Source organism: Gobio gobio (genome assembly GCF_949357685.1).
Source record: "Gobio gobio genome assembly, chromosome: 9".
Lineage (NCBI taxonomy): Eukaryota > Metazoa > Chordata > Actinopteri > Cypriniformes > Gobionidae > Gobio > Gobio gobio.
Window position 1 is genome coordinate 50752232 of NC_137115.1, and position 23232 is coordinate 50775463.

At 45.1% G+C, this 23232-nt stretch overlaps 1 protein-coding gene across 1 annotated transcript in view; it reads right to left on the reverse strand.

Annotated features, from left to right (window-relative positions):
* Nucleotides 1-848: 848 nt before the first annotated feature.
* Nucleotides 849-23232, reverse strand: part of ttc9b (tetratricopeptide repeat domain 9B) — a 57070-nt gene continuing 34686 nt past the window's right edge. Inside the window, exons 2-3 of the mRNA XM_079824840.1 lie at nucleotides 12080-12262; nucleotides 849-5353 (exon numbers count right to left, since the gene is read on the reverse strand). Of these exons, the coding sequence (XP_079680966.1) occupies nucleotides 5259-5353; nucleotides 12080-12262 (278 nt within the window). The 3' untranslated portion in view covers nucleotides 849-5258. The remainder of the gene's footprint in view (nucleotides 5354-12079; nucleotides 12263-23232) is intronic.

A 23232-nucleotide genomic window follows, 5' to 3' on the forward strand; every position in this document is an offset into this window, starting at 1 on the left:
GTGACCGCCATTTTTGAAATAGCAGCTAATGGAGCTAATAGCTGCTCGATTTTAATCTCCGTCTATACAAATTACAGCGAGCTGCATACGGCTCCTTATGCTTTTGAATAGCTCATGCAGTGTTTTGATATCATACGCGGATCGGTCTGCGCAACGCCGATGCATCTCGAACAAGCCTGGTGTGTTTGTGTTTACCGCTTCCTCGCTAGCGTTGCTGAGAAAGATGAGATGTAGACAGTGACATAAGAACTGGCTCTGTGGCGGCTCTCAGCATGTGGAAAGGCAAACCGGTTCTTAGAAGGCTCGTCAGTCGAACCAACTCCGAACTGGTACTAGCACTGGCTCTGAACTAGCATCCGCTTCATTCTGGTGGAAAAGGGGTATCAATTTACTGATGTGATTAGACACGCACAGGCAAGTGACAGATATACACACAGGCCTAAAATATAAACACTGACAATAGGCTTACCATAGTGAATCAGGGTAAGTGATGTTTTGGAAGAAGGTTTGAAGATGTATTGACTAATTATTTATATTGTGTTAATTTTGAACAAAAAAATACATAGTGTACTAATTTTAACTTTAGATGTCTTGCTCCTATTTAGATGCAGGACATTTTGTGACGCAAGCTGTTTTACAGAATACAGAAGTCTGAGACAGTGGTTCAACAGTAATAGTTCAGTTACATTAGTGACATTTTCCAATGGCTTGTCTTTCTAATTGATATTTCTAATCAAAAAGCGTAATCATATTGAGCAAATGGAACATCAGAATGTCGTTTACCTTGTGTTGGGCCGTAGCAGTTTGGTTATGCATACAAAAACACACTTACAAAAGTTTCTCTTTTTAAACTTTATTTGTAGACTTCAAATACCAATCAATAGTGCATTCCTGGACTGACTTGCAGGTAAACGTAACCAGCAGGTCTTCTGATGTCCGGCGGAAGTATGTACAGTACTTCCCAAAGAGGCAATGAATGACCGCAGTAATGCATTAACATTGTAGTAACCGGAACAACCAGAGGGTCCAAGTCTCTCTCTCCAGAACAGGCAAGAAAAAAGGAAAAAGAAACCAGTGGATTTTTCTCTCTCTTTCAGGACAGTAGGGTACCCTCACCCCTTCTTCCTCTTCTACGATATCCCCATTGCCATTCAAACCCATCCCAGATGACCTTTCTTTCTGGAGGTCAAAGGGCAAACCCTGAATCCTTGGACTGGCAATCAGACAAAAAAAAAAAACAAGTCTAAGACATCACAAATAAGCCTAGATACAAGAGGAAAACTCAACATATACACAGGTACAAAGCTGCCCCTCACAATGTTAAATATATTTTCCATAAATCTCTTTTATGTATCCTTCTCATTTGCTCTCTCGCATATTGATAAAAACGATTTAATAAAGTAAAGCTTTCGACAACCATTTTAATATGTCTTTAAACCGCACAAGTCTACTTTGACATCCAACAAACACATACCTCAAGTGACATCCAAGAAAAAATAAAGTACAGTTAAGTTTATTTGCGTGTCCATAAACCAGTTTGTGCTTTTGTTGTTGCCGATTGACAACAGTCAGATTGAATGTTTCTCCATCTGTGCAGAAAGAGATCCAGCACATGGGGACATATGGACCACAGCTGAAAGAAGCAAAGGTGATGGCGGAGACTCCATTCAGGACGTTGTCAGCATTGCTCTGTTATAGATGAAATGACCTTTAGCATGTACAGAAATCCAAAGAACATATTTCAGGTAAGGTGGAGAGAGAACTGCCACAAAACAGAGGAGACAAGAGACAGCTGGAAAGAAGGAAAGGGTCAGAACAGCCAACACTCTCTCATGGCAAATCGTAACCACTTTGACAAAATGGTGGTTAATTGGGATCTCATTTGTACGTTTTCGTACGATCTACCCCACTGACGATACGTTTCCCCACAAATGACATCAAACGAAATTACCACATTGCAAAATAGTTACATTTTCTCATGAGATTGGGTTGGAACAGCATTGGATTTCTCATGCCAATTTATTCATGACTACATCTTCAAGAGTTGAAAAGGTGCACTCAGTATAAGCTTTTGGGTTATATTGAGATCTATGGCATTATATTTAGATCTATATATATTTATTTTGATGGTGCCCTTTAGACATTCAATTTACTATAAGGGTGTGTTCACACTCGTAGTTCGGTTCACTTGGTTCGGACCAAAAAAGAAAATTAGTCTTGGTCTGCTTAGCATTCACATTGGCATTTAAACACAGAACCTAAAGATACCGAGCCTAAAGGCATAGAGATATGTTCACAACCTGATTGGTCGGCTTTTATGAAGTACATTTCAAGACGGAAACATCCCAAATGATGCTGTGTGATGGGCTAAATGTGCTCGTTGTATGTGCGTAGCTACATATGATGGTATTTTGAGCAGCTGAGAACTCGTGAAGAGCTTGTAAAATGTGTGAAGGAGTCAAAACAGTGGCAGGAATCCCTCCTTCACACACACAAACCATGATCTGCTGTGAGGAGACGCGGTTCTGACGCCTGTACCGAACTGTGATGGGCAACATTGCGACTATGACGAGAAAAAACTGGTGTGCTTGAGCATTCTGCCCTTGATATGGGTTTGTTTCCATCTTTTCAGCGGTCTTGATCCGCTTGTTTGGTGTGCACCAGGGTTCAGATGGCAGTGTTCACACTTATTCAAGTGAACCGCACTAACATAGCAACCGCACCAGTATTCGTATTAAACGAACCAAACATGCCAAGTGTGAACACACCCTTTGCTAGGGGTGGGGATAGGGGTAGTAGAATAAGTTGACATGTACTTGCAATGTTACTTATAGTCAGCAGAATGTCTGTTGGGTTAGGGAGGACCATCACAATAAAGCAGATATTAAGCAGACACTCCACTAATACTCTAATGATAGTTAGTTGGCATGTAGGTGCAACGCTACTTATAGTCAACTGAATGTCTAAAGGGGACCATCAAAGTGTTACCAGTTTTTGTTTGAGTTTCACTGGTTCTTATCTCATCCCAGAGAAGCATATACTGACACCTACTGGTGTGGATGTATGATATGTGTGTATTCGTTTGTTAATGTTTTGTAAAGTGCCTTTAGCACTGAAAAAATACATATAATAATGAACAAATTATTATTATTATTGATATTGCCCTATGAGAGGGCAACCCGCTCCATGTGGAATACATCAGCTTTTATTAGACTACTGATGTGACTGGAGTCTTGATTGCATGTGAGTATTCGTCATTCTTATTTTTATATCACTTTCCCCGCCATTGACTGAGTTTTCTGTCATTTATGAGACAACGCTTCCATGATGGAATGTGTTTTCACTGTTATACGGTAGGGGGACACTATTACGCATCTTCTGAAAGAATACAGAATCTCCAGATCAAAACACAGGGGAAGAAGAAGCAAAAACAAGTGATAGCATATGTAATCATATGCATATGGAAAATAACATAATCATCAACATTAAACAGCAAATAAATCAAAACTGCCTAATGTTACCGAATGAAATGTCGACCCAGGACGAGCTTTAGGGCTGAAGCTTTGGGGTGTTGATGATGGACTCCCTCTACGTTTTGATCATCGTTCTGAATCTTCGACAAAAAAATTAGCTCAATTTAGCTTTTTTATGAAAGGCATTCAAGTGTTGATAAAAAAAATAATGCATGAAGGTAGAATAAAACCTGTTTTTTTGTTTAAAAGCAGATGGTATGCTCTTTCTTTTGAAATATTGCATGTTCAGATACAACTAAATATTCTGTGGGCCATGAAACTTTTATGAAAATGATTAAAAATGCTGGCGCTGGCTGGCAATATTTTTCAAAAAACGCTGGCGGGGAAAGATATATAAACTAAAAGTTCTACTCAGTGTAGGTATTAAACTTTTAAATGAAGAAAAAACAACAGAATGCACCTTATTTTATCAGCATTTCCTCATGTGCCACTGCAATAAAGAGATTAACTGAATCTCATCAGTGCGTCTTCTCATATGAATCCCCAGAGTCCCAGTGACACAATTAAATCTCTGCCTTATATTAGGTCAGATGGATAATTTCATCTGTCCTCCCCCATCTCCTCAAAGCCATTAATCTAAACTAGACTGACACGTGCTTTCAAAGGCATCTGCACATTCAAATGCATCCAACAAAAGATCATAACAAAGCATGAAGACAAACACTTAATGCTTTTGTGAAACATTAATGGTTGTCACAACTACAGTTTTACCTACTGCTATTTTGTAACACTGATGTTCGGGGTAGATATATTACGTTTCACAGACCTTTATCAAGATGTTGTGGATCCTGTTGCTTGCGGAAACACAAGCGTTTTTCAATATGGCTCCATTAGTCAATAATATTCCAACCATTATCAGGAAGCGCTCTTCTCTTAAAGGGGAGGGGCTAAGCTACAGTCCAATACAAGGGAAATGGACGACGAGGTTCACAAAACACCTGCTAACATTAGTACGGAGAATGTTGCACCTTTGAGAAAGGGAAAGATAGCAACTTGCTCAAACCACTATAGTACAGCAAACTGAGAGGAAAAACAAAATCGATATCAAAGGACAAATTACAAACACTTGAATTAGCCCTTGAATTGAAACAGTTCAGAAATTGAGTTATTGAGAGATGCCCAAATTCAAGAGAGAGAAAAAGGAGACAGAAAGTTGGCAGGCGAGCGTGAGATCTAGTTGTGAAGCATTGCTTCTCCTCCGTGTTGAGCAGAGAGGGTATTTCTCAATGGATCAGAGTGAGTTCAAAGGTCACTAGCCTAATCGTTGACCATCAGCATCTGCGCTCAAGTAGCAGTGTGGCTTTGACACGTGTGCTTTCTCTCTATTCTCTACCTACAGACTCAAGCCACCCATGTTATTCACTACGCGCATTTTAATATCCTTATTCGATCGTTTTAAATTGTAATGTCAGATCCCCAGTGATTATATAATCATAATAGAGCATTTCCTCTTTTTTCGTCGTCTTCGTTCATCAGTCAGATTTCTCAGTTCCTGGGAAAGCACCGGGGACGTTGGATTTAAAGGGACAGAGCGAGAAAAGACAGTCGCGGGATGCTGTGCTGTAGCTGTGCCCGTTTCGAGTCCGCTTTCAGAGCACATGTATCCTGGTTGTCCAAGGGATGCGGGGCACTGTGGGAAAAAAGGGGAAAGACTCGAGAGGAGAGGTTTTCTTTCAGGGATAGGGCGAGGCATGAGGGGGCGGAGCGGTGGGCGTCGGGCCGAGTTTAACCCAAGGACTCTTTCCCGCTCTCACGCACCTGCTGACTGCTCTTACTCATCTTCATCTCCGTCAGCTGGATGTATCGCAGCACGTTTGTGTCTGGATAGAGAGAAGATGAAGAACAGAAAATGAGAAGTGCAAGGGAGGAAGAAAGAAAGACACCAGCATAAAGCTGCATACACAATGCCAGCGACAATGGCCCAGTTTCTGACAGGTCCACTTAAGTCAAAAACACCAACATTTTGTCAACTTTTTATTGCATATTTTGCAAAAATGTACATTTGGCGATATGTCTCTGTTCTAAATTCCCCATCCTTTTCATGAGATCCATGAAAAGCCAAGACAGGGAACAACAGCAGATTCTGGGGACAACCTCCCATTTTTTTAAACCGGGAGGGCAGAGCAAATCCCCTATTTAGAACAGAGTATGCATCAATGACAACAGAATGACATTGATTAAGTTAAGCAGTTTAAGGAGGAGCTGGGGAGGAGGTGGGTTGCAAAGCAGAGTGCAGCAGAAGAAGCCAAGCAGGCAGATTGAAGTGAAGCTATGCTTAAGTAAGGCGCCCTGTTTGAGAGTTGCCAATTGAGTGCATAGGAATCGGATCAGGTATGGGCGGGGATAGAATTTTCCCAATCAGCTGATAGCGGAGCTTGACTACGTGGCCTGCCAGAAGTAACGCTGTATGCTTGATTTACACCTGGTTTTAAGATGTGTTTTGGTTGATCGGATCACAAGTAGATGAGGGAGACACATTCCTGTTTACACCTGGTGTTTTAATCCGTCTCTTTTGTCCACTTTCAACCACTTGTCCTGATGTCTTTGAGGGGAGGGTCTATGGGTGGGTGAATGTATGGGCTTTATCTAATGATCTAATGGACGAAATAAGCTCACGCAATTTACATATGAACACGCCTGGAGATGACGGATAAACATACAGAGAGCATCAGCTTTCGTTTCTGCTCTGACAGCCACAAGATCAGCCGAACGCTGTGAGTGTGTGTTAGAAATCAGGAATGGTGAGAGAACATTGATTGTGCTTGGTACTTTTTACGTCTTCAAATAAAGTCGACAAAGTTTAAATCCCGTCTGGCTAGCGCTCTTCCCATAATGTTTATGCGTTAGGTCAGTAGATGGAGAGCAGATGGTCTTTTGTGGCTGTTCGAACGCATTCAACCACATGATCCGGTTGAATGTGTTTATAACTCCCTCTGGAAGTGGTCGAAAGTGGACAAGCTCAAAACGTTTCAGACCCCGTTTACACCTGTATTTAGTGTCGCACACTTGTCATCCGATCGACTAAAACGCATCTTAATACCAGTGCTGCGTTCCAGTTCGTTTTTATCATGCCCTTCACTTGCTAACTTCCCTCCGTCTCGTTCACTCGGTGTGCGTCATTGCTTACGTTGCATGAGTGCCCACTACTGGTGGAACCATTTGCAATGGACTGAACTGGGACGTCATAAGCCCTTGATCACTTGGAATCCACTATGGAGTTGATTTATTATTGATTTTTTCCTTTACGAAATTGTTTAATGCAGCATTCTATATGTATATAGGTGTGTTTGGGTTGTTTTAAATGTTTAAAAAAAAATATAAAAATATTATTGAGTTGTCATTCGTTTTGCACTGTGGTATATGAAGCTGCCGGAAGTGTACATACACTCTAAAAAAAATGGTGCTATATGGTACTAAAAGTGGTTCTTGGCTCGTAATCATAGAGGAACTTTAAGTACTGTATAGCCTAGATATACATAATAAAAGCTAGATGTCTTACGGCAGAGTCTCTAACGTCATCACCGGCGGCCATCTTGTCACAGGCAAGCTTTCTGGCGGGCTCTGTTTGTAAGGCGAGTGATCTGCACAAACACAAATACTCTCATCTCGCTGAAATCTTGACGGATTTACAAATGGTTGGTTTCTTACAAACGTTATTAACGTGGCTATAATTCTGGATGCTTCAACAAATTATGAATAATTATTCATAAGTATGCAGTGTCATAACTACATCTCTGATGTTTATAACAAACCAAACAGTTTGAAAATCTGTAGAAAATCTAGCAAGTTATGGTTATTTAAATAGTACATGCACCATTAAAACACAATGGGCCCTATCTTGCACCCAGCGCAATTGACTTTGTACACCGACGCATGTGTCATTCCTATTTTGCACCCGCGCAAAACGCGCTTTTCCCTCCACAGAAGCACGTCGCTAAACTAGTGAATGAACTTGCGCTACCTGGGCGGTTCAGCGCAAAAAAGGAGGCGTGTTCCGGCGCAAACAATCCCTGGTGCTATTTTGCTGTCCCATTAAACAATTGCGCCACTGACCAGAAAAAACCTAGTCTAAAGTCAGTGGCGCGTTGCGCGTTGTTCATTATGCTATTTTAAGGGCGCATGCTTGACCATAATGTATAGCGTGCACAACGCGCATACACTTTGCTCATGTAATCTACACAGATGCAACAGTTATTTTTGCAAATCATAAATTGTTACACTAAAAAATATTAACACATGAGATGAAGGAAATCATTGTGGTGTGCCACGAAGATGTGAAAAAATAGGCATAAATCTAGCTTACAAATTATTCAGGCTAATTGTAGTCTAATAATTAAGGAGACCTGTTTGCCCAATAGTGGCAACTTCTGGCAAGACATATATGTATATAAGGACATCTAACAAATTGGTTTGTCCGTCAAGAACCAGGAAAAAAAAATCGGTAAGGGTGGACGCAGCGATGTCCTCTGCTGGCGTCAGGTCCTGAGTAGAGGCAGATCCACCTCCCGTTACACGCCGTGCCTGATTGATGCTGGCAAGCTTGGACTTTCCCCGTCTTCTGATGTCATTGTAGCGCTTGCGGCACTGGTGCGACGTCCTGGGATGCCAGCTGATGAAACAATTGTGGCTATTTCCTCCCACGCCTGTTTAACCGACGCTATTTTGGGTGGGTTTCTCCCATCCCCATACAACACAACTTCTCTGTCTTTCACTGCTCTTACAAGCACATCAGTCTCCTCGGCTGTGAACCGCTCCTGGCGTGTGCCTGGTAAATACACCATAATAATAGCAATCCATAATGGAACTTGCGCACCTGCTTTTACAGGGAATGTTGGATGACGCTCTGATTGGTTTATTCACGTTACGCCCAAACCACACCTATGAATAATGAAGCTACTTCAGACCAACCCATTTTAGATTTGCGCCGGGCGCAAGAGCCATTTATCCCGCCGGGAAAATAGCAACAGCGCCGAGACCCGCCCACAAAGTTACTTGCGCTTCGCGCTTTGACACTTGCGTTTCAGATCGTTAAAATAGGGCCCCATGTTACGAGTGAGCGAGCTGACTGTGACAAAATGGCCGCCAGGTGCGGACGTCGACCTCCATTGGCCAGCAGCGCGGACGAGACATCTAGCCTTTATTATGTATATCTATGCTGTTTAGCACCAATCTTGGTGCTTTAGTGGTTCTTCAGTGGTTTTTCAGCGGTTCTTTGGCCGAGGCGCTATATAGCACCGCTGCCATATACAGAACCTGATAAGATATGGTGCTACACAGCACCAAAATATATAAATCATAGGTTCCCCTATGATTACGAGCCTAGAACCATGTTTAGTGCCATATATCACCATTTGTTTTAAAGTGTCAAAATCGAGGGAGCGAGGGTCTGTCCATATAAACTTTCATATAAATTTCCTTGTCCACTTCACGAAGTGGAACGCACTTCAAAATGGTGGCAGGGATTCCCCCGAGGGGAAGTGCTTAGGGAAGTTCGCAAGTGCGTGTCTAAAAGTGGAGTGGAACGCAGCACAGGTGTAAACAGGGCCTTTGTTGCTGTGTGCCAGTGGCTGGTGGAGAGATCGCCTGCCGCTAAAACAATTTTTTGCGGGAAAATACTAAATTTAAATGAAATCAGAACATAAAATGCTTAATATTAAAGATGAACAAGAAACAGCGCCATCTGCAGTGAAAGTTTTGGAGCAAATTCATGTGTCATAGTATATTAATAAATATTATGCATATTAATAATATTTCAGTGTTTGATTTAAAGGGCATTTTGGTATACTTTTGTAAGATAAACTATATGGCAGTACCACACAGTTTATCAGCTGATATGACAATTTTATTTTAAAATATAGCTGCAAGCAGCAATACCGGGGCCAAGCGCAAAGAAGAAGACAAGACATGCCAAAATGGCTGGCAGTGTCAGATCAACTGCAGCAATGAGCAATTAATCACATTTTAATATGATTTTAGGCAAAAGGCTGAAAAATGCATTGTAGTCTGAGAGTGTCAGACCAACTGCAACAATGAACAATTATACAGTTTAAGAAGATTAGGCAAAATGGCTGAAATATCATTTATAGAGTCACCAATAATATAATCTAATGGTTTATCACTTTTGACCAATAGGGGGCACAGTTACGAAATTGATGTGGTGTGGTCAGAATAAGGGAACAATGACACATGCAAAGTTTGATACCAATATGTCAAAGCATTGCAGAGATACAACCTCAAGAGTCATTTTGGCATCATGCCTCAACTTCGTCACTGCAGTTTACAAAAACTGTTTCATCTGTCGACGCAAAATCCCTATCATTTTGTTGGCACAGTCTGAAGATATGATTTTATTTTGGTGGAAATCAGACAAAAGGTCTAGGACGAGTTAAAAAAAGTAGGTTTTTAGCAAATAACAAGATGGAAGACAAGAAGGTTTGCCAAAAATGGCAAAATGGGTATCCATGTTCTCGCCCTGAGCCAAGGAATGTATTATGACCAGTTTCATTAAACTGGGCGAATTTAATCAAAAGTTATTAGCATTTTTTTTAATGTTGTCATAACTTTTGACCACAAGGTGGCGCTGCCCCGAAACTTTTTGAATACCTTCAAGGCATGGTGCCAAAGACACACACTGAGTTTCGTAATGATACACTAATGCATTCGTAAAATGTAGCATTTTTTGACAAAATTCAAAATGGCTGTCGGCCAAAATAGCTAATATGGTAAAATTGAATATCGACTCGGCATGCGGTCCTGAATCTAACGAGACCACTTCTATCATTTTTGGACAAACGGTTCAAAAGTTATAAGCAAAAACAGCTATTTTTTGTATCTCCGGACCAGCAGGTGGCGCTACGCCGAAACACTGCATGCTGCCTCAGGTCATGCTTGTGATGAGATGTACCAAGTTTGGTTTGAACACAATAAAGCGTTGCGGAGATATAGCCTTAAGTGTGTTTTTGCAACCGCTACGTAAAATTTGTTTGCACGTTTATCGAAAACGATTTGATGAATCAACTTGATTTGTAAGATTTTTTGTCAACATCGTCTGAAGATGATCTGGTTCAATTTTCGTATAAATTGGACGAACCGTCTAGGACGAGTTCGCAAAAGTAGGTTTTTAGCAAATAAGATGGAGGACAAGAAAGTTTGCCAAATATGGCAAAAGTGGTATCTATGTGCTCGGCATGAGCCAATGACTGTATTAAGACCAGTTTCAATAAACTAGGCTAATTTAATCAAAAGTTATTAGCATTTTTGTCAAGTTTGTAAAAACTTTTGACCACAAGGTGGCACTGCCCCAAAACTTTTTGAGTACCTTCAGGGCATGGCGTGGAAGTCACATACCGAGTTTAGTAACAATACACTAATGCATTTGTAAAATATAGCATTTTTTGACAAAATTCAAAATGGCCGACAGCCAAAATGGCCGATATGGTAAAATTGAATATCAGACGACTCGACATGCCGTCTTGAATCTAACGAGACCACTTTTATAATTTTTGGACAAACGGTTCAAAAGTTATAAGCAAAAACAGCCATTTTTTGTATCTCCGGACCAGTAGGTGGCGCTACGCCGAGACACTGCATGTTGCCTGAAGTCATGCTTGTGATGACATGTACCAAGTTTGGTTTGAACACGATAAAGCGTTGTGGAGATATAGCCTGTGTGTTTTTGCAACCACTACGTAAAATTTGTTTGCACATTTATCAAAAACGATTTGATGAATAAACTTGATTTGTAAGATTTTTTGTCAGCATTGTCTGAAGATGATCTGGTTCAATTTTCGTGCAAATCGGATGAACCGTCTAGGACGAGTTCGCAAAAGTAGGTTTTTCGGAAAATGGCGGGAAAGTTTTTATGACGTCATATGGTGGAATCGAATCGTCTTGAGTCAAGGAATCAGAGGAAAAAAGAATTTTGTTTCTAGCCCTTATGGTTCAAAAGTTATTAGCATAAACATGAGTCAAACTTTGGACTGATGGTGGCGCTAGAGGGATTGAGTTAGAGACTCCAAATTTGCTATGGTGGCTTTTCAGACTGTCCTCTATGAGTGTGCCACATTTCACAACTTTTTACCATACGGTTCTATGGGCTGCCATAGACTTCGTGGCGGAAGAAGAAGAATCGGAGGAATAATAATAATAAGAACGGGAACGGTTTCAATAGGTGCCTTCGCACCTTCGGTGCTTGGCCCCTAATAATGCATGCTCATTTCTCATATTTTCTATAATTACATTGCCTCTGCATCATCTAACACATCTTCAAAATGTTATAACATATATACAAAATTTACATTCAGCAAAACTCAAAAATATCCATTTTAATGTTATAAGAATGTATCTAAATTAAATGGTGGCATTTAAAACAATCAATATTAGTTTTAATTTAAACAAAACACAGAATATTGGCCATAGCATGACGATGCTATGTTTTGTAATTGTAATATTGGTGAATCCCTAATACTCAATTTAGTGTTGAGTCACAATGCAAAACCATTTGAGAAGCGCCACTGTATATGATATTAAAGCGATGATAAGCTCACCTGCGGGTTCACGGCACTTGGCATCGCGTAGGTAACGCAGGGCACACTCGTAGTCTCCAAGGTGGTAGAAGGCAATCCCAGCACGATACATGGCTTTAAAGTGATCCTGCTGGTGTCCGAGGACCTTCAAACAGTATTCCTTAACCCGCTCATAATTCACCAGCTCCGACTGCAGCAAGCACGCTATGAGGAAGGAGAGAGTGTAAAAGAGAAAGAGAAGAAAGGGGAATTAGTACAATGAAAAGGTCAGGACAATACAATAAAACAGCTGAAATAAATCAATTGACAAACAGCTAGGGAGAAGAGAATACAAATATACTGGTACAAAACCCTGATCTGAGAGATAAAGCAGAAAAAGGCCAGAACGTTTTCCTGCAGTCATCAGTTGTGCACTTGTACTGAAGGTCTGAGAGCAGCAGTTTTTAATGCGATTGGTCTCAGATAACCACATTAGCACAAACTGAAGGTCTAATTGCATCTTTCAGCCACTCTAGGCTCAGTGACACAGATGAAGTAATTGTTTTATCGGCTGTCTAAAGAGAAAATAAACCAAACGAGACACATCCTAATCTAAAGCTGCTGCTTTAAACTGTTGGATGTTTCTGAAAATGTGCATGCATTATCTAACGGTGTGATCAGGGGTATATTGCACGGCTATGAGTGTGATCTTGCATTTATACAAAAGTAAATAAATAAGAAACAACAACGGAGTGTCTTTAAAAACACTCTTTTGTGCGGAACTACCAAGTTTAATAGTTGAGCCCAAGCCTCCGATACTAATTCTGAAACCTCATTTTAGAGCGAGTGACAAAGGAAAGTTGAGTCGCTTCATTGAAGCTTATTGTATTATGTAGAATAGAGTATTAGGGTATTATGAGAGATAAAGTGCATTACCTGCATCTGATATATCATTCATTCTTCAGGTTGATGTCCATAATATTATATCCATTGTAAAAAAAGATCGTTTGAATGTCAGCTAAGGAAAGCGATATATTTGTCCTTTTAAAAGTTAAAGGGGTTTCCCATGACAGCGCCATCTAATGCCATAATATTTATTTCAGCCCAGTAACGGACCCGTTCTCAATACCAAATACGGCATATTATTTATATAAAATAATATTTACTGAACAACAATATTTAAATGAACAACAATAGCCATTAGAAAAGACCATAGGAAATACACACAAGCAAACAATTCAGTCAAACGTACAAGAGCAGCACTCTAGTACAGGATTTAAGTTAAAGCTGCAATATGAAAACAATTTTCAGTAAAATATCCATAAACCACAAGGCCAGTGTTATATATTTTGTTCAGTTGAGTACTTACAATATCCCAAATGTTTCCAACTATTTGTAAATTGTGAGAAATTTGCTATTTTAACCAAGGAACCGGGACGTGTGAGGGAGTCGCAAATCGATTGCGTCATATCCGCATGGTTTCCGGTGTTATTTTGCAGAAACGCTTTACTCTCACTGCAGTGTGAACAAGTGTCATAGCAGCCGGCAAGTGAACACACAGAGTAACGTCATAACAATATTTTCAACACACTCAGATGTATCTAGTATGATAAACAGAGCTGCGTTACCTCATACTCATGACCGGAAAAGCATGTTGCATTTGATAGAGATTTGTGGGATGCACATCCAGGGCACGAAGCTCCCGTTCCACCACATCCCAAAGATGCTCTATTGGGTTGAGATCTGGTGACTGTGGGGGCCATTTTAGTACAGTGAACTCATTGTCATGTTCAAGAAACCAATTTGAAATGATTCGAGCTTTGTGACATGGTGCATTATCCTGCCGGAAGTAGCCATCAGAGGATGGGTACATGGTGGTCATAAAGGGATGGACATGGTCAGAAACAATGCTCAGGTAGGCCGTGGCATTTAAACGATGCCCAATTGCCACTAAGGGGCCTAAAGTGTGCCAAGAAAACATCTCCCACACCATTACACCACCACCACCAGCCTGCACAGTGGTAACAAGGAATGATGGATCCATGTTCTCATTCTGTTTACGCCAAATTCTGACTCTACCATCTGAATGTCTCAACAGAAATCGAGACTCATCAGACCAGGCAACATTTTTCCAGTCTTCAACTGTCCAATTTTGGTGAACTCGTGCAAATTGTAGCCTCTTTTTCCTATTTGTAGTGGAGATGAGTGGTACCCGGTGGGGTCTTCTGCTGTTGTAGCCCATCCGCCTCAAGGTTGTGCGTGTTGTGGCTTCACAAATGCTTTGCTGCATACCTCGGTTGTAACTAGGGCTGAACGATATATCGTTATCGTATCTATATCTAGATATGAACTTTCAAGATATTACTATCGACAAAAGCAATGATATAGACGATATAGATTTCCCCTCTCCGCGCTCGCCCTGCACACAACTCTGGCAGTCACAACAAACATCAGTTTTACGAGTGCCCTTGAATGCACCGCTAAAGCCAGCGCGCACACACTACCAGGGACGTGGGAACTATATTGTGAGGGGGGGGGGGGCGTTTCCATGGTGACGCGTCATTGCTTGTCGCAGTAGCAACAGCGCTGAATGAATGATGATCTGCTTTTATGTCATTTTTTCCTTTTTTATTCAGAATATTCACAAATGTGTTAGCTATGGCATGAAATATCTGATATTCCGATTGTCAAATACATGCAAGTGGAAGTATATTGTCGTTTAAACACCTTTATAACGATGGCGTTAGTTGAGCTGTATGCGCGATGGGCATCGCCGTGTTAGTTTGTGCCGCAGACGCAGTTCAGAGAATCAGATCTGTTGGATTTACAACCTCTATGTTTACAACACATGAATTCATCCACTTCTCCCGAAATACTTAAAAGTAAGTGGCTGGTGAACTGGGAATAGAATAGAGTAAACATTGAAGTTACTTACACAATGTGTATCTGATATGAATAAAAAGTGTCGAATTATAATGGAAAGGATTATTATTACCTCTTCCATAGACATCAGTGTGTATTTTACAAACTCTAAATGTATTGTTTTTTTAGTACTTTTGAATTTTAGTAACATTTGAATTTAGCAGTTGATCATGTGATGCACTTGATCATTCGCTCCAGGGACCAGCCTAGACTGATTACACCTGTGTGATCGTACGTGCAAAAGGCTTAAAAACAATACATTTTCTGACACAATTTTTTGAAATGTAGGCTTAAATCAAACACATTTTAATTCAGATTCTGGTTTTCACCGAACACGTAGTCATATCGTATTGTATCGATATCGAGATATCTGGCATGAAAATCGAGATATGAATTTTTTTCCATATCGTTCAGCCCTAGTTGTAACGAGTGGTTATTTCAGTCAAAGTTGCTCTTCTATCAGCTTGAATCAGTCGACCAATTCTCCTCTGACCTCTAGCATCAACAAGGCATTTTCGCCCACAGGACTGCCGCATACTGGATGTTTTTCCCTTTTCACAACATTCTTTGTAAACCCTAGAAATGGTTGTGCGTGAAAATCCCAGTAACTGAGCAGATTGTGAAATACTCAGACCGGCCCGTCTGGCACCAACAACCATGCCAAACTCAAAATTGCTTAAATCACCTTTCTTCCCCATTTTGACATTCAGTTTGGAGTTCAGGAGATTGTCTTGACCAGGACCACACCCCTAAATGCATTGAAGCAACTGCCTTGTGATTGGTTGATTAGATAATTGCCTTAATGAGAAATTGAACAGGTGTTCCTAATAATCCTTTAGGTGAGTGTATATTAATTATATTCTACTTAACCTGTTAGTGACAGACACTGTGTATAAATGATTATATTTAAAAAACTAAAACAATTATAATTAGATTTAGAAGTTAATGAAAAAACTGCCTTATGTGAAGCTTATGAGTGTTGATTATTATATCTAAAAATAAATAGCAACTGAATTTAGGCTAATAGTTTGGGATTTGTTGTTAACCTAATATTATAGTAATGTGTAAGTAAGGGCTCCCTTTATAGTTTACATCATTATCTTTAAGAAACTTTGTTATAATTGAATTAATTTAAGGACAGACAATTTGTTTGAATAAACCACTGTTGAATAAAAATAAATAAAAAGCAATTTTGTAAACCTGCTGTACCGAACCGTGACTTCAAAACCGAGGTACGTACCAAACCGTCAGTTCCCATTCAGTCGGTCACGTTCGACGTACGTCGGACGTACCGACGAATTGGGATCACTTCTGGGAGCCCCTATCAGCTTCGAGCTATCTAGAACCGGCCAATGAACAATTGGCGTGCGAGATTTGCATCTCGCGCTCCGCCCCGCGCCGCGGGTATAAACAGGAAGCGAGAGCGAATGCACGCTGTCATTCACTTCGGAGCCACACAGGCGTATGAAGGACTCACTCTCTTCATTCAAGACGAGTATTTTTCGCTGCTATCAGCAAGACTGTCTACAGACACCGGAGAAACCAGAGGAGGACGCGTGTTGGAGAAACGGCACCTTTCAGTGGGATCGCGCTGAACTCATCGAGCTGCCTCTGAGTGCAGAAAAACTGCTGTTATCACAGCAACCTGTTGGTCTGGGTAGAGCGTTTTCCTGCTGAGTACAGGCACGGGCTGCACTAACAATCCCGTGCGCTGTCGCGTTTCCCCCTGAGTGCTTCAGCACAGAGCGTTTTCCTCACAAAAGAGCTTCACGGGTGACGTGCCGTCTTTTTCAAGATGTCTTACCACCCGTGCGTTTCTGGATGCGGTCGTTCCCTGTCCCCTGCTGACGGTCACAATCGCTGTCTCACGTGTTTGGGCACACAGCACGCTGAGGCGGCGTTTGTGGATAGTTCATGTTCCCACTGCGGGAACATGACTATCTCGGAGCTAAGATCGAGACTCTCCTACCTCCGGGCTGGGGGAGTCCCCTTACCCATCCCACGAACTAGGTCTACCCCTAACCCGGGTGGACCTGCTTCTTTGGATGGCCAGGGTGATCTGAGGATCACGTTTAGGGCAAACCCGCCGAGTGAATCTCCGCAGGCCCCTATTCCCTCTGCTCCGCAGCCGGTAGAGCCTCCAAGGGAACCCGCTGGACCCTCCCACGGGAGACCAGTGGTGACTTTTGGAGCTCCAGCGGACGAACAGATGTCGATCGCTGCATCGGAGGGGGAGTTTCAGTCCTCGGGGGATGAAGGGTCAGCTGTACTGCCTCCCTCTGGGAGAGTGGCAACGGCTGCCCCGGACCCTGAGATGGCTGCTATGCTTGCCCGGGCCGCCGAAAGGGTTGGGCTCGAGTGGAACCCTCCACCGTGTCCCGAACTGGTTCTCAGCGTCCCGCCCCGACACCTTTCTTCCCGGAGGTGCATGAGGAGCTCACGAGGTCGTGGACGGCACCTTTTTCTGCCAGAAACCGGCCGAGTGACTCCTCCCCCCTCACTACCCTCTGCCGTCGCGATGCAACTGTGTCCGGCGACCGCCTCTAACTGGCGCGGTGACCCACGTCTCCCGTCCCGGGCCTGTAAGTTCTCTTCCGGTCTGACCGGGAAGGCTTACAAGGCCTGCGGACAGGCTGCGTCCGCCTTGCATGGCATGGCGTTGCTTCAGGTCCACCAGGCCCAAGCACTCCTTGACATGCACGAGGGTAGGCCTGACCCAGAGCTCCTCCGGGAGCTCCGGACGGCGACGGACCTCGCCCTCCGGGCGACGAAAGTCACCGCCCGTGCCATCGGTCAGGCGATGTCCACGCTTGTGGTCCAGGAGCGTCATCTCTGGCTGAACCTGGCTGACATGAGGGAGACCGATAAATATCGGTTCCTGGACTCCCCCATCTCGTCAGCTGGGTTATTCGGCGACGCGGTCGAGAGCTTCGCCCAACAGTTCTCGGCCGCCCAGAAGCAGACGGAGGCGATCAAGCACATCCTGCCCCGGCGGCCCGCTGCTGCCTCCACCCCGCCGCCGGCGGCAGCGCCTCCGACTACTCGTCGCCGAGGACGTCCACCCGCCGCCGCCCCTCTGCCCCCGCCAAGGCACCGCAGCAGCCTTCCACCAGCCGACGGCGTGGGGGCGGCCGTGGGAAGGATGTCCAGCCCGCTCAGGCCGCTGCCAAGCCAGGTGGCAAGCGTCGTCGCAAGCGACCCTGAGACGGGCCGCCCAGAGATGGAGGAAACTGCTCTGAGGGAGATGGCTGCAGCACCACTCCTTCCCCCGGAGGAGGGCCGGGGGAAAATCTTTTGTTTGTCTGTTCCGCCGCTGGTCCCAGTGCCAGCGGCACCCAAAACATCAATAAAAGAGCAGTTTCCAATATCTCTGGGTGCCAAGAGAGCGCGCTTGGCGGTGGTCGACGCTCCCATGCCTCGCCACCCTCAAGTACCTCTCCCTTCGCCAGCAGGGGACGCCGGCTGTCGGGACGCACACAAGCGGCCTCCCCACACTCGCACGTCCCCTCCGCGGATGCAGATAAGTGTTGCACAGCACACTCAGATCCCGCTAGGGGCCGCTCCCATGCCGTCCGAGCCGGATCCCTGCGTTCCGCCTCGTTGCCCCGCTGCGGGTACGTCTGTGGTGCCGATGGTCCCCCTTGCTCGGAGTCTGGGAGCCTGGCTAGCGCTTCCCAGCCCGTCTCGGTGGCTCATCCGTACTATCAGACTCGGCTTTGCGATTCAGTTCGCCCGGCGTCCCCCCAAGTTCAGGGGCGTTCACTTCACGACTGTAGTGGAGGCGAACGCCCCCGTGCTCAGGGCGGAGATCGCTGTCCTACTGGCGAAGGACGAGATAGAGCCGGTCCCTCAAGCCGATATGAGGTCCGGGTTCTACAGCCCGTACTTCATTGTACCCAAGAAAGGCGGCGGGTTACGACCGATCTTGGACCTGCGATTCCTGAACCGGTCCCTTCACAGGCTGCCGTTCACGATGTTAACGCAGAAGCGCATCTTCAGGTGCATCCGTCCCCGAGATTGGTTTGCAGCGATCGACCTGAAGGACGCGTACTTTCATGTCTCTATTCTCCCTCGACACCGGCCCTTTCTGCGCTTCGCGTTCGAGGGACGGGCATATCAGTACCGCGTCTTACCCTTCGGCCTGTCCCTGTCGCCCCGCGTCTTTACGAAGGTTGCGGAGGCGGCCATTGCTCCCATGAGAGAGCATGGCGTTCGCATCCTCAACTACCTCGACGACTGGCTGATTCTTGCCCAGTCGCGAGAGCAGTTGTGCGAACACAGGGACAAGGTGCTCAGTCACCTCAGCCAGTTGGGACTTCGGGTCAACTGGGAGAAGAGCAAACTCTGCCCCACGCAGAGGATCTCTTTTCTCGGTATGGAGATAGACTCGGTCGCCATGACTGCGCGCCTCACCGAGGAGCGCGTCCAGTCGGTGTTGAACTGCCTGAATTCGTTCAAAGGCAGGACAGCGGTTCCAATGAAACATTTTCAGAGGCTCCTGGGGCATATGGCATCCGCAGCCGCAGTAACGCCGCTCGGATTGCTTCATATGAGACCGCTTCAACGCTGGCTACACGATCGAGTCCCGAGATGGGCGTGGCACAGCGGTTCCCTCCGCGTCCAAGTGACTCCGAGGTGCCGCCAAACCTTCGGCCCGTGGTCGGACCCTCTGTTTCTCCGGGCGGGAGTTCCCCTAGAACAAGTGTCCAGGCACTCCGTTGTCTCCACGGATGCCTCATCCACGGGTTGGGGTGCCACGTACAACGGGCTTGCAGTTTCGGGTCTGTGGACGGGGCCTCAACTGCAATGGCATATCAATTGCCTCGAGTTGTTAGCAGTTCGTCTTGCACTCAGCCGCTTCAAAGTGCCGCTCAGAGGCAAGCACGTTCTGGTCCGGACGGACAACACTGCGGCCGTAGCGTACATCAACAAACAGGGTGGTCTACGCTCCCGTCGCATGTCGCAACTCGCCCGCCATCTCCTCTTATGGAGTCAGAAGCATCTGAGGTCGCTTCGTGCCGTTCACATTCCGGGCCTGCTCAATCGTGCGGCCGACGAGCTGTCACGTCAGCAGGTACTTCCGGGAGAATGGCGACTCCATCCCCAGGCGGTCCAGCTAATCTGGAGTCGTTTCGGGGCCGCACAGGTAGACCTGTTTGCCTCCCCAGAGACGACCCACTGTCAGTGGTTCTATTCCTTGACCGAGGGGACCCTCGGGTCGGATGCCCTGGCCCACAGCTGGCCCCGGGAAGAACGCAAGTATGCGTTTCCCCCAGTGAGCCTTCTTGCGCAGACTCTGTGCAAAGTCAGGGAGGACGAGGAGCAGGTCCTGTTGGTCGCTCCGTATTGGCCCAACCGGACTTGGTTCCCGGAACTAGTGCTCCTTGCGACAGCACCTTTCTCTGTCCCGTCCGTGCTCTCCGGACTTACGTGGACAGAACGCAAAGCTTCAGGACCTCAGAGCAGCTCTTCGTCTGTTACGGAGGACAGCAGAAGGGAAAGGCTGTCTCCAAGCAGAGGATGGCCCACTGGATAGTGGATGTCATCGTCTTGGCTTATCAGTCCCAAGACGTGCCCTGCCCGCTCGGGTTAAGAGCCCACTCCACTAGGGGTGTTGCCTCTTCCTGGGCGCTGGCTCGTGGCGCCTCGCTGACAGATATTTGTAGAGCTGCGGGCTGGGCGACACCTAACTGTGCGTTCACACCGCCGCCGGCGAGAGCGTCAAACTTCGCTCTGGCCGCCCTGCCATCGACGCTGTAGAAAGATTCGTGGACGCGCTGCCGCTCTGACGTAGATCGAATGCTTGGTCTTTTTTGAAACGGCATTTAAAGGGGCTGCAAAGCAAACATTCATGTTGACCGGCATTTGTGCTGACTGACCACAAGTAGGGTATAACCGTATAATATAACCTCATGAAATCATTTAAATGTGAAAGTTTAAAAAAAGCAGATCGATGGAAAGAACTTAACAATTATAGTTACATGTTTGCTAACGAAATAAACCAATTAAAAGCCATTTGTGTGGTGGATAAATAATGTTGCACGTCTTCTTATCAAACCCGCCGCACCAGCAGTGATCAACCTCCTCTATTTTGCTTGGGAACTAATGTGGTCGGAACCGAAGTTTACAGCACTGCGTTCTCTAGAATCATCTCAAGCGGAGCACTACTACATTCCCATTGGTTGCCGCCGGCTGCCGCCGAACCGCGTCATAGCTCATTACCATAAAGTTGACCTGACTTCAACTCTCCTTGACGCCCAAATCGTCCAAGACGCGCCGCGCCGCTCTCGCCGGAGCTCGCCGCCGGGCTCCCATTGAGAATGAATGACTTCCAGCCACTTTGACGCTCTCGCCGGCGGCGGTGTGAACGCACAGTAACACGTTCGCTAGATTCTATAGCCTCCGTGTAGAGCCGGTGTCTTCCTGTGTGCTCACTTCCCATAGTCAGTAACACCGAAGTACCCGTTCTAGTGTCGGCTTGCTGCGCCATTCCCTCCCCTATGGTAGACGGATGCGTGCGCTTATTCTGCTCCAGTCGAGTTCCCCGGAACGGCGAACCCTGTTGAGTCCTCCGCAACCCGCGGCAGTCGGACGTGGCGGAGCGTTCGACGCCAGGTCTAACACTCGTATGCATTGGTGGAACTTGTGTTAGGCTGGGTTCCGTATGTAGTGACCCCCACGGCGGTCCCATATGTGTATTCTTCCACGGTACGGCTCCCTACGGCGAGCCCGTGTCTTTCCCTCGGCAGAGTTCCTCTGCCGTCCCAGGTACGTGTTGTTCCCCCTCCACGAATTGGCCGGGGCCACCCCTGGGACTTCCGTATGTTGTGCTGCCCACGGCCAGCCCATACGTGTATTCTCCACATGTTAACTCCCTCTGGGCATGATGTGGCTTCCGCAGCTGCCTTCACTGGCACGCTTTCCCAGCGTTATCCAATACAGTCAGCTGAATGGGTCTTGTGGAACAGCAGCTTTGACTCTCCCTGCGTGAACCTACCCGCCCGCATCAGATCGGGGTCCGTGGGGCTCATCGCTGGGCGCTGGAAGTGGTAGTAACTATGGCGTTTTCCATAGGGGATCCCAATTCGTCGGTACGTCCGACGTACGTCGAACGTGACCGACTGAATGGGAACGTCTCGGTTACGTATGGTAACCCTCGTTCCCTGAAGGAGGGAACGGAGACGTACGTCCCGTCGCCACAGTTGCTGTACCATCACTGCAGGTCGAGCCACTACGTGTGGCTCCTCAGTGAAAAACAGCGTGCATTCGCTGTCGCTTCCTGTTTATACCCACGGCGCGGGGCGGAGCGCGAGATGCAAATCTCGCACGCCAATTGTTCATTGGCCGGTTCTAGATAGCTCGAAGCTGATAGGGGCTCCCAGTAGTGATCCCAATTCGTCTGTACGTCCGACGTACGTCTCCGTTCCCTCCTTCAGGGAACGAGGGTTACCATACGTAACCGAGACGTTTTGTGTACCGTTACATGCACCCCTAATATATATATATATATATATATATATATATATATATATATATATATATATATATATATATATATATATATATATATATATATATATATATATATATATATATATATATATATATATATATATATCATGTTATGAGAAACATATGACTGTATAATGCTACAATACTTCCACTATGGCCAACCAGAATAAAGAATTTATAAGAACATATCAAATAGATCAGATAATTATATGAACATTTTCCACATCCATTTCTAATATTTCATTGACTGAATTAAACGTTGGAGGTCTAAGGTTAAAAAAAGCCTCAGCTAATTAGATGCATGGCCCTGAAAGAACATCTGCACGGGAAATGAATTACTGCGGTGCCTGCTGGGCAGCTGGTGCGTGTTGTCAACCCTTCATCCAAAGAGGGTTATTTATTCCAACAGCAGATGACATGGCTCTGGACACTGATGGCAGGGGCTGGGAAACTCAATCATATTTCAGTGTGAGCTCACTGCTTGTGGTGTGTGTACGTAGCATGCGTCTATTCAGGAGTTTAGAACACCCTGCAAATCAATTCATCATTTAAACTCTTGCTCTTCTAATTATGGCCTAAATTTTCCTCTCACATTATTTTTATGCACCAGCTAAATGAAGGAACGGTGTACCAGAGTCTGTATAAATATCTTATGCTCATCAAGAGTATGTTTCATTTTTAATCATTAATTCTTGCTATCATCAAAGACAGTGATACCACAGTGAAAATCTACAACCCCAAATCAGAAAAAGTTGGGACAG